Genomic DNA, 12,548 nt, shown 5'->3' with positions numbered 1-12,548 from the left:
CTGATGCATTAATGTGTAAGTAGCATTTAACTAATGTAGTTGGTCAAGGTGGAGCTATTTCTTTTATCATTTATAAACTGTTTAGTGGCTAGTTGAAGCTATACCAGTGAAACATATTTTACAAGCTTGTCACATGTTTTGTGTGTAAAATCTTAATCTACAAAGTAACTGGTGGTTTGGGATGAAATGAATGTAAAAGGTATATCTCTATCTGAAGTATAGAGTAAGTGGAGTAGAAGTACAAAGTTGCATCAAATGGAAATACAAAGTACAAGAACCTCAAAGTTGTGCTTTGAGTAAATGTTATTAATTAAATCCCACCACTTCTTTATTAAAATTTTTTATTTTTACTTTTATTTGAAACAAAGCATTTTCACACTACTTATACTTTACTATACTTTACTTATAGCTACTTATACTTTACTTGTACTTATTCTTTGAGTGCTTCTTCCAGCACTGGAGATGGATGGATGGATGAGGCCAGGACAAGAATAATAAATACATAAATAAACTTTACAGCCCCTTTCCTGTCTCCCCTCTGCATCAGAGGGATGCACAGCACAGGACTGGGCAGGAGAGAGAGAGAGAGAGAGAGAGAGAGAGAGAGGAGAGAAGAGGATTTCCCTTGTAAAACACAAACGTGAGGCAAGGGTAGGACGCCCCCCCTCCTCCTCCTCCACCACCACCTCCAGCACACTTCCCCTACCGGTGATGTCAGGGCGGGCAGGGGCTCCTTGATAAAAAAAAAAAAAAAAAAAAACCTAAAAAAAAAAACCTTTGGACTCGGGAGAATGAGAGAGAGGGGGAGAGAGACAGAGGGAGAGAGCCAGGGAGAGAGAGAGAGAGAGGGAGAGAGAGAGAGAGAGAGGGAGAGAGAGAGAGAGAGAGAGAGAGGAGAGAGAGAGAGATGGAGGAGTGAATGGAGGAGGATATTACTACTACTGCATGGACCGGTGCAGAGGAGCAGCAAGTCATTCTGAAGCGCACACAGACGCACAACAAAACCAAGAGGAGCTGACGCGCGGACGCTGAACCATGATGGGGGTTTGATGGACTCATATTTTTGTCCTCTCTCAGAAATTATAGGAAAGCTTTTCCTCAACAAGTAGGGTAGCTATTTTAGGGCTGGCACTTTGCACTGTACTTCATTTTGCCTCTGGAGTGACTTTGTTTTTTTTTTTTTTGTTTTTTTTTTTTAAATTATTACTCTGATTCACCTTGCAGTTATATTTTGGGACAGGACGCACTAAATGATGCCGCAATGGTCAGGTAAAAAAAAGTAGGAGGTTTTTGTGCAAACTCACTATGGAGGGAACTCTGATTTATTCATGCTGCAAATAAAGTCAGTCAAAGGAAATTGCATTCACATTTTCCTCAGTAATAAAAATAATTATGTGTCTGGTGATGTCAAATTTGAAATCAGCCTAGTGACGTTTAAAATAAAATCTTTACCTCATGGGCTTAGTACTGAAACGCATACAGAAATAGCTGGACGTGTTTTTTTCTGCAAGTAAACAGAAAGGAAAGTGACAGAGGCTACAGATATTTTGCAGACAGTGAGCATGAATGGAAAGGAGGCAAAGCGTCGCCTCTGAAAGGTCCGCGCAAAGTGCAGGAGAGTGGAGACCCATTGCAGCTGCGCCAACAAAGAATTTAGATTCATTTAGCTGAAAATCTGAATGAATTCTGTCATTCTTCAAGTCTACCTTGTTAAAAATTAATACCAAACATAAAACAAGAACCTCAATATGCAATAAGTCCTTGTGAGAAACTCTGAATGTGACATTTTTCTTTTTTAGTTGGATCTCTTTGGAATGCACTGATAGTTTATATTTGATTACTCTCCTAATTTGTTTACCAAGATAAGTGAATTTTTAAATTCCAGAACAGGCAACTTAAACAGCTGCTTCTTTATTTCTGGGTAAATGTGCGCAAATAAATCTAATAAGCACAGTCTGGTGTGAGATCTCTTGCTGCTGACTTGGGAAACCAGACACAGACTTTTTAAGAGCTAAGATCTTTTCTTTTTTCTTTATCCTCACAAAAAATAATAATAAAAAAAAGCCAAATACTTTGCCTAAGTTGAGAAAATGTTGTTGATCAGACTACTGGCTATCTTCCTCGTCTTCATCACTAACACGTGGCTGCTCAACCCGGTTCGCTCCGATGCACTCAGCCGGTACAAACGCGCCATGGCCCGGCGGGCAGACCGTGAGCTCCCCAGGATAGCAGGTGAACCCTGCACTGTCTCCGGCGTCTGGAGGTCCCGGCGGCAGCCCCGCTCCCTCTCCCCGTCCCAACACCGCCCTCCAGTGGCCCGTCCGAGGACACACACGAGCCAGAGAGAGCTGTACACTGTTAAGAGCGCTCCTGCGGTTTGTGCAGGAGGGTGCGGGCTTGACACCGGGGTGCACCGGGTCGCTCCAGCGGGGGAGGAGAGGGGAAGCTGGGGTGACACACAAGATGTGGCGGTGGGAGCGGGCGACGGATATGATGACTTGTCTGGACGGGTCTATGAGCAACATTCGCCGAATGACAGGAGAGACAAAAATTATGCCAACGAAGACGCCACACAGCCGCCCGGGAAGTCTTCACTTAAAGACGCCGGGCGAAGCGTCTCTCCCTCTGGCCACGCGCAGTCCTCACGCGGCTCCCGCTTCAGGTTTCCACGCAGCCTCGTCGTAGTCCCTTACGAGGAAGAAAACAACTCCAGCTGGGAGAAAGTTTTACCCGACAGCTCAACAGATTCCAAGGGGCTCCAGATTCTCCGCAGACTGCAACAGGGAGATGGGGACCAGCGGACTTCGACCGGGACCCCGGAGTACGGTAACGGCGACTATTCCGGTGAGGTAGAAGAGGCGGATCCGCCCGCGAGCCTGCCCGTCGGCAGCTCTTCTCCATGGGGGAGCCCCGTGCCAAGGGTGCCCCCTTCTTGGATGACCGCCCTGTACTTCAGCGGGCGCCGGGAGCAGCTGAAGGTGAAGCCGGCTGCAGGGGTGGAGCTGCCGAGGGCCAAGTTCAGCCTGGAGCTGTGGGTGAAGCCCGAAGGAGGGCAGAGCAACCCGGCGGTCATAGCAGGTGGGTGAAAGCTGATCATGTGTGCATCATAGGCACTGATGTAGGAAAAACTCTTTACTGGCATTTCACATAGCCGGTTTCCACCTGAGAGTTTTAACCACAGTCACAGGCCACACACTGAGTTTGGGAAACACGCCTTGCTCAGTGACAGCATGACAGTAGGAGGGAATACATCTCACACTGGCCCATTTTGTGGATTTAAATTTATAACTTTCTGCTTACAAACTTAGCTAGACTTAGCCATGTGCCTGTATTTCTGCTTGTCAGGCTAAATGTCTGTTGCAGAATATTTTTATCATCCTCTTGTTGGTTGAAATGTCTCCATCTGTCCAGCACCAGTTAGTGTCTGTTATCGCTTTGTGGCTCCTACCGCTCTGTTTACCTGCTGTTGCTTCTTCTCTTCCGCTCTGTTTAATGTAATTCTGTTACATTTACCTTATGATGCTGAATGTCATTGCAAATATCCTGTGTTAGCCAGTAAACTTTGCAGCATTTGGGTTTTTCCTTTTAACAACAGTCTCTTGTGCTATGTGAATTTTTTTTCATTATATGGTTTCAGTGAAAAAGATACTGGTCTCAGGAGGCTAGTGTTCACGACAAGGTCACACAGGGTTTATACATTGTTTACTCTTAAGACTAGTTTCAAATTCTGGCATGTTGACAGTGATGAATAAATCACAGGGATCAGAAATACATGATGACATCACCCGGGTAGTCAATTAAAATATATTGCCAATAAAATCACCAACAATTTTTATACTTGATTATAATAATTGTTGTTATATAATCGTGTAAATTGAATATCTTTGAGTTTTGGACATTCGGTTGGACAAAACAATCAGTTTGACCTTGAGCTCTAGCTTATGATGAACATGATTCACTCTTTTCTGCCATTTTATAGACTAAAGAATTAATCAAAACATTTAACAGATTAACCAAAATAATCCTTAGTGACATTGATAATAGTCAGTTGGGAAAATTGTCAACAAATATTGAAGACGTAAAGATGTTGGTTTATTAAAGTCTAGACGGGTGTGTTTCATCTGAGTGAAGGAGCTCTGCCAGTGCCAATTTATGAACTGGAGTAGAGGAAGTTAGTATGTCCCCTAACTACCTGAAGGATGATTGCTTATCTCAATAAAAGTATCAGGACACAACTGTTATGGTGCTTTGATGAAGGCTTGTTTGCCAAAAAACACATCAGTTTATGAAATAAAATGGTAAACTTAGGGAATAGTATTAAGATTGTCCACTATCCTATTCCATAGATCATAATTTGTCCATGTCCTTTTCCATTTTCTACTCATAAATGGAAACGGTCTTCAGGTTTCTCCTCATATTTACGCCTTATCCAGAAGCAATATACGTAAATAGGAATGCATGTTCAATTAAATTACCAAATTTAAGACAAACAACAACAAAAAAATATCTAGGCTAACCCAGCACATCCTCTTGACCTCGGTATTTTTTAGGTTGTGGTCCAACCACTGCTGACAACGCTAATAATTATGATGACAATAATGGGATAATAATACTGTTGCAGTTATGATGAGTATGATTGGATAATGTTACTGACAAAGATAATGTGATTATGAAGGCGATGAGAGAGGATACTCATACTGCAAAAATGAGGAATATGATTATTATGATGATGGGGGCGATGGCTGGCAGTGATGATGATGATAATGGTTGATCACATCACATTGGCCACACTAATGATTACAAGATGATGAAGACAGTCATTGTATTATTAATGATAATCAACATCAAAAGGCTAATAAACCAGGAGCCAGGTGGTAAATACAGGTGATTTCAGCCTCAGACGTACAGTATACGATATATAACTTTAATAATAATCCATAGTGAGTTATCTGATCGTGATGACATTGTTTTTAAGCCATTTTTGGTCACAACAGAAACAACAGTGTTTTCATTTTAGACCCAGACTCTACAAGAGTATGTGGTTACATAACCGTGAAAATTCCCAGGGTGTGTTTCATTCAGTCTCGCTCCTCATAGTTAGCTTGCCTGTGGGTTTCCATTGATTCTGATTAATGACTGCAGCCACATTTAACCATGCTTTTCACATGAAGATGACCATCACTTTTTTTTTTTTTTTCCCAATGAGCCCCACATCAAGAAAAGAGGCACATTTGACAGAACAACACATACATCAAACAAATTGAAGAGGATAAAAGCGCTATGGTGCAGCACCACAGCTGTCCAGATAGTGAGGGAGACCACAAACTGTTACGTCCGCTCACATTTACTCTGATCAAAGATCTGAGTCCATTACTCAACTTTTTTCCCCTCATTGCTTCCTTATGTGAGAGCGGCATTTTGTGGCATGGGCCTTTCCCTTTGTAATGTCCTGAAGGAATCTGACAAATAGAGTGAAAAACAAACTCCTATTGTTTCTGCTAGACATGACAATGACATTAGACTTCTAATGGTCAGTGATGATCTTATAAATCTATTTGTTTGTACATTTCCCTCTTTATTGTCATGGGACTGTACTATATGTGTTGCAGAATGTTGTAAACAGTAGAATATAATGTGATGTGTTATATATTGTTATTATTTTTCTGCATATTGACAAATAGTTATGCCAATACTAATGTGTTTCTGATGGCATTGCTTAATAATGATGGCCATTCTCGCAAATTCAACAAGAGTGCAGCACTATGACATTTTTAAAATATTAAAAAGAGGTCAAAAGCTGGTGACAGGATCACACATGCTATGAGAATATAAATACTGGATCCTCAAACAGGATATGATTTTCAAATTTAAACCCGAAGCTGAAAAAGTTTGACCTCCTGCCTTCCTTATTAATCATTTTTTTTATTGCAGCCGGTTATGTTTCAGTGCCAACTGTGAGCAACAGAGTAACTGCTAAATTTGTGCATGACGTGGTGTTTATTACGGAATAGATTTGATTACAATTGTTATTTATTCAGAAATGGTAATAATTGCAGTATTTGTATTACATTTACTACATTAAAAAAGCAATTTTGATAATTATTTTTTCCTTTACGTAGAATTGTTAAAGCTGCACAATTTTAAAATAAACAATGGATGTGTTCTGTGAAAGATGTCACTCATACCGATAAACCCACTGAAAATTATTATCCCACTCTGCAATCCCCCTCACTTCTATGGAGCGTTTTAGCGTCCTTCAGCTCATTGTTTTGGTTTTCTCGCCCACAGACACCTCTCTCATCAACTTTGTTTCCGTCAGCAACAGGCAGCTGTTTTCAGCAAAAAAGCTCTGTGCTCAAAGTACGCTACCTGCCCAGCACCTAACAGCAGACAGACAAAGTTAGTAAATAGATATTGAATATAACGGAACATTTAGTAGCTTCTCAGGAGCTGGTGGAGACCAAATCAGAGCTAAAAGGAGAGTAAGTATTAGTCGTACATTTGTTAGGAAAACAACACCAAATTAATGTTAATGTTGCTCCGTGTTTAGCAGGTGTGTATATAGCCAGTCGTTTGCGAAGACATTCGCCATACAACCTTATAAGGTTATAACATGTCAGTAATGTTTTTTGGGCTAGTTCTGCTGCCCTCTAGTGGCCAGAAAAAAGAATGCAGCTTTATACAACAGATTCAATATTACAATTACAGTAAACAAATGAAACTGTGGTAGAGATGATTGGTGGTCTTGAAGTAATGTGCATTTTTCACCATCACCATCTCATCTGTGGTTTCATGAAACTACATGAAACCTTTAGCTCCATTTGAATTTGAATAACAGCATCCTCTTCCTGCTGTATGCCATAAAATAATAACATTGCTATAGATTTGGTAATGCAAGGTAAAGGATGACTTTTTGTCTCAAAATTAATCTGTTGATGAATTATTGGTATTACAGTGCAATATATAGCACCTTTTGCATTTAATTTGTTGTACATATATATATATATATATATATATATATATATATATATATATATGTAATTACATTTGGTAGTAAAATAGGCGACATACAGTATAATCTAATTCACTTGGCAAAGCCATGGCCTCCTAACTGCTGCTTTCTTTAACTGAATTAAATGCTTAACCATGAAACTGGCTCACTTCCTTGGGGATATTTTGCTACAGTTGCCCACTTTACACACTCATGCACACAAACGCATGTAAGCATATACACATGCACACACACACATACAGTGTTGAGGAGGGTGAAGGGGTTCCCTGACCCTTCGCTGTCCCAGTGTTTGACATCTGGGGAGCAGATGTGGATCTGTGTGTGTCTGTTGCAACAGCAGATGGAAACATCAGGGCCTTGCCTTGGCTGAGTGAAATACCTCCGTCCTCCTTCCCCTCTCTGTTCTCTCCCGCTGTCTCTGGCTCTGTCTATTCTCTCTGTTTCTGTCTTACTCGCTCTATCAGTGTCTCTCAGCCTCTCTGTACCTCTCTTTCTGCCAGTCCTCCTGTGTCCACAGGACTGTAATCACTTGAAAAGATTGCTTGTTTGTGTGTTTGTTTATTCATTTTCCCCAGGGCAATGACTATTTGTAAATTTGCTTTCCATCGAATCTGAAAAATTATTACAATAACAAAATATTTGGGCTTACTTTAACCCCCTTTTCACTGTGCTGTAGGTGTATTTGACAACTGTTCCCATTCATTGAGTGAGAAGGGCTGGTCGGTAGGCATTCGTACTGTGGAATCTGCGGGCGCCAAAGACGCACGGTTCTACTTCACGCTTCGTACAGACCGAGCCGTGAAATCCACCACTGTCTATAGCCACCAGCGGTACCGAGCCAATGCCTGGACTCACCTCATGGCCACTTACAACGGTCACAACATGACCCTGTATGTTGATGGAGCTAAGGTGTGTGGTTTTGGTGCAAACTTTGGTTCACAGTTAGGTTGTTTTTTGTCATTTACCTCTGTACTTTCAACTTCTTGATCACTGAAATACAATGACGTCACTCTTTTATTCAACATTAAATTACTGGTAGGGCTACCTGATTCATGACAGTTTGAATAAAAGATTGTAGGTCACAGCGAGAGCCTATCCAAGACTGTTCAAGACTGTAATTTTTCCATTTACTGCTTATTTAATTTTTTGGACACCATATCTGGTGCACTTTAGCATCCATAAACAATCATTCTTCATCACCAGCATTATACCTTTTGCAGATTTGGCATGCAACCAGCTGGATTTTTCAACATTTGAAAGAGGAGAGGACACCTGATTAATCCAGAAAGAAATCTTCTCAATCGGTTTTTTGACAGTTGTTATAGTTGGGCAGTGGTGGAAGAAGTATCAAGATCATTTATTTAAGTAAAATTAGCAATGCTGCACTGTTAAGATACCCCATTACATATGAAAGTCATTCAACCAAAATTTAACTTGTACTTAATTACGTTTCCCCACTGCTCTTTGGTGACTTAATGCTAATATGTCCTCCATAAAACGTTTGGGCAAATTAAGAATGTTTTGGATTAGATGATTAATAATTCAAATTAAATTATATTTTTTTCAACCCTTCCTCTCTTCTTGGCGGTCCTTTCTCCTCTGATTTTCCTCTCAGGTGGGAGAAAGCAATCTCCAGTTGGGTAATCTCCACAGCCCCTTCATGAAGACCTGCAGAACCCTCTTCCTCGGCAGTAACCAATCAGAGCAGGGACACAGCTTTAGGGGCCATATAGGGGGTGTGGTCTTGTGGGGCTACGCCCGCTCTCACAAGGACCTGCTGAAGCGACCACTCCAAATTGATAAGAGCGAGCCTGTCCTGGCGATGTGGGCTGACTTCACTAATGTAACTATATTCTACACTGTCAGCTGTGTAGTCTTTCCAGAAATTAGCAGATCCCAGAGGCCATCATATTATGTAGATTTAGTAGATTTTATTTCGGTCTTCATCAGTATTACTCATTTAATCAAAATATTTTGAAATTGATTAGAAATAATATTGAAGTTATTGATCCTGCCTCTGATTTTTAGGTGGAACAGTTGTGGACTCCACACAAAGTTGGCCTCCATCCGACCATCATCACCACTCCTGTCCCTGAACAAGAGCTTGTCTCCTCTTTCCTGCCACCACCCTGTGGCCTGACGCACTGTGACAACACTGACATCATCCTTGGCTACAACAACAACTGGCAGCTCCGTGGTCCCAAACGAGTTCGCTACAGGATTGTCAACCTCTCCAATGATGATGGAGGGGACCCAACCGTGTCACAAGACCAGATCCAGCTCCAGCACCATGCCCTGACTGAGGCCTTTCGTCCGTACAACATCACCTTAGATCTGAGCATACACACCGTCAGAAACTCTAGCCTCCGACAGCGGTTTATTCTCAGCAACTGTCGAATTGGAAAGATTGGGAACCGCCAATGTGATCCTGAGTGTGACCACCCAAGGACAGGCCATGATGGGGGGGACTGCCTCCGACTGGGGCCCTGCTACAACTGGAAGAGACAGGATGGGGTTTGTAACATGGAGTGCAACAGTATACACTATGACTATGATGATGGAGACTGCTGTGACCCGGAGGTTACGGACGTCCTCAAGACCTGCTTTGATCCTGAGTCACCTGACAGGTGAGGTTAATAGACAAATGTCATATCATACTCACCACTCTGGTCTGCTGAGTATCTAAAGGAAATACTGGCTTCATTCACTAATTATTTCCAATGTGTTGTTTTTTTATTGCTGTCAAGCAACTGTCAATTAAATGTTTATTCAGATTTTTCACATTAAGAGCCTACCAGGAACAGGAGTTATTGTGCCCATTGAGCCGCTGGAAGACTTTTAATATGAAACATTTGTGTAGGAGGTGTTGAGTTTCAGTGACAGTAGCTTAACCGCCGTCCAAAAATGGTATAATGGAAGGGACTGGAAATAATCAGTGAATCAAAACAATATTTAGTTAGGGAGGAGAAACTCAGAGAGCAGAGTGGTGAGCGTGACAATACCGTGTTGTTGCACTGATAAAATTAGTGCTGTGAGTCTTTCCAGATTCTAATTATAATTCTACTTTATAGAACAGTATCAAAGGTGGAATTAAAATATCAATCATCATCTTTGTCTGTAAATGTTGACAAAAAGTGACTCAGAGCTTTATTATTTTGACCATTTTAAGTAATTCATTTTCAGGAGGAGGTTGTTGCTGGTCATAAACATTTTAGCAGGAAATTGTAAAAGGCTACATTGTAGGTAAGACACAGTAGAGAAAGTACCAGGGGGATTAGGTTTTCGGCCAGTGAAGAGAACTTGTTTTTCCAGAGGCAAGAAGTCTCTGGGCATAAATGGCCACTAATAAGACTCCCCGTGAGGTGAATATCTGTCTTAGCACGCTGCAGTGCTTCTGAAGGGCTGTGCTATGAACAGCTCAACATGCAACATGTACAAATTGGTACTCTCACTTTCCCCAGTGGTTTTAGAGAGAGCTCTGTGAAGTGGGGATGGTGGGTTAAGAGGCCAAAGTACACACTTATTTTTACTAAACAACTCGAGCGGCAGCCCGCTGCCTTCCATTTGGTCTGACAGACAGGCTCATGCAGAGTTCCAAATAGCTTGCATGAAGTCTCGCCATGAGGTCGTCGGCCCAGGTTCTTAAAGACCCGATTCTTAAACCAAACTGCAACCACAAGCTTTACACTGAGCCACTGGGAAACAGAACATGGGAACTGGAACTATTTTTTAAAACGATAGATTTAGCACTTGATGTCTGGAGTTGACAGAGTGTGACAGCTTAACACAGGGATGGATTAATGTTTTTTAAACCAGAAAAATAGAATTTTTTTCTTTGGTCAAATGGACCTCTCTTTACCAGTATACAGGATTTGTTATGATGACTCCTTGTGCCATAAAACAAATCCTAACCTTGTAACTAAAGCAAAAGCTGAAATTACTGTCTTCATTTCGCCTAAGGTCATTTTAAGAATAAACTGCACCATATATTTATGTACTATTTAGACTGACAACATGCCGTGCCGTACATATGGCTTCTTTTGGAAAAAGAGTCAAGTAATTTAGAACATTAAAGGGGTTCTCCAGTATGGCACTTCCATAAAGTCGAGGGACTTGCGAGTGACACATTATAAAAAGAACGATCAAAATCATTGCAGCAGAGGCCAAGATATCCTGAATTTTTATCCATAGTATGGCTTTAGCTCCAAAAATGCTAGATCCTACATTTCCCACAGTACAACTCAATATCATCTTTTGTTAAACTTAAATTCCAACATCTCTAAAACTACACGTCCCAGCTCGCTATAAATTTGTAGTCTCCAAGCCCAAGCTGAGATGGACCGAAAATAACCCTGATGACATCATCAGGTTTATAAGACTTCCCACCAGAGTCACAGAGGGCAACTGTTTTCACAGACAGAGTTATGAGTAAAAAATAATAATGAGTAAACTGAACTTCATGTGTAAAATTGGTGGAGTGTTCCTTCCCCACTATGCCACAAGCATGAAATGGTAAGAAAAGGTAGAAAACATGTAGAATAAAGCTGTCTGTAAAGTTTGCCTGTTCACATTTTCACATCCTCTCAGAAATGATTGACTTACATTATAGTTTGTTCACAGTTATTTGAATAAAGGACAGACAAAAGCAGACAAAGCTTCATGTATGCCTATGTGTTATAATTGATGGACGGTTTTGGTTCTGACCAATCAGGAAGTGGTACCAATGTAAGACCTATCCCTGTGTCATAGTTGCAATTTCAAATATATATTGTAAGTGACTGTTGGGTTATGTGAAGCAAACTGTAACAAGCAGAAATACTATTTTGCTATCTTGTTTGGAGTGTTGGGGAGTTGTAATGCTACATGTAGCAACACTTCTAATTTACTGCATTTCCATGTGGCGTTTGGGTATCATAGCTATTGTCAAAATCGAATAATGTTTCCCATAGTGAACTCATTTTCCCGCTATGGTAGGTAGCGCAACCAGATGCTACATCATTATATTTAATTTTCTTATGAATAAATGGAGGAAAGGAAGGTGTATGCTTTGTTTGCAATGTTACCTCTACTTCCCCCTCAAAGTGATGTCAGATCGTCATGAATGCCCACAATTAGCTGTCCATGCCGTAGAATTTGTTGCTAAGGTTGTTCCATGGGTTGTTTGTGTTGTCCACTTTAATATCTCTGATTGGCTCAAACTTGTACAGCTGTATTTGAGAAGTTGACATTTTAAGTAAAGAATGAGAAAAAGAAGTGAAATCCTGCTACTACTGTTTGTTTATGTAGCCTCAGTGGAAAGTGGGGCAGCTTCCAGGAGCTAACCAATCAGAACAGAGTGAGATCATCAGGAGGAGTGCCTTATAAAGACAGGAGCTAAAACGGCCTGTTTCAGACGGAGGCTGAACTGAAGGACTGCAAAAAAAGCCAGTGTTATAAGTTAAATAAGGACTTTTTTGAACTGTAAATCATGCAAAGATATTCCATTATAACTCCAGAATAAAATCATGGACCTGGAAATGTGCATGACATGTCCTCT

General features: G+C 41.0%; 1 protein-coding gene across 1 annotated transcript in view; it reads left to right on the top strand.

The window, feature by feature from the left end:
• Positions 1-1,223: 1,223 nt before the first annotated feature.
• pappa2 (pappalysin 2) overlaps positions 1,224-12,548 on the top strand; it is a gene marked incomplete at its 3' end in the record, with an annotated part of 75,989 nt that continues 64,664 nt past the window's right edge. Inside the window, exons 1-4 of the mRNA XM_042428109.1 lie at positions 1,224-3,078; positions 7,689-7,921; positions 8,628-8,855; positions 9,041-9,639. Coding sequence (XP_042284043.1) covers positions 2,091-3,078; positions 7,689-7,921; positions 8,628-8,855; positions 9,041-9,639 — 2,048 coding nt within the window. The remainder of the gene's footprint in view (positions 3,079-7,688; positions 7,922-8,627; positions 8,856-9,040; positions 9,640-12,548) is intronic.

Source organism: Thunnus maccoyii, chromosome 12, assembly GCF_910596095.1.
Source record: "Thunnus maccoyii chromosome 12, fThuMac1.1, whole genome shotgun sequence".
Classification (NCBI taxonomy): Eukaryota; Metazoa; Chordata; class Actinopteri; order Scombriformes; family Scombridae; genus Thunnus; species Thunnus maccoyii.
The sequence above is the reverse complement of the archived record's forward strand: the minus strand, read 5'-3'. Positions and strand labels throughout refer to the sequence as shown.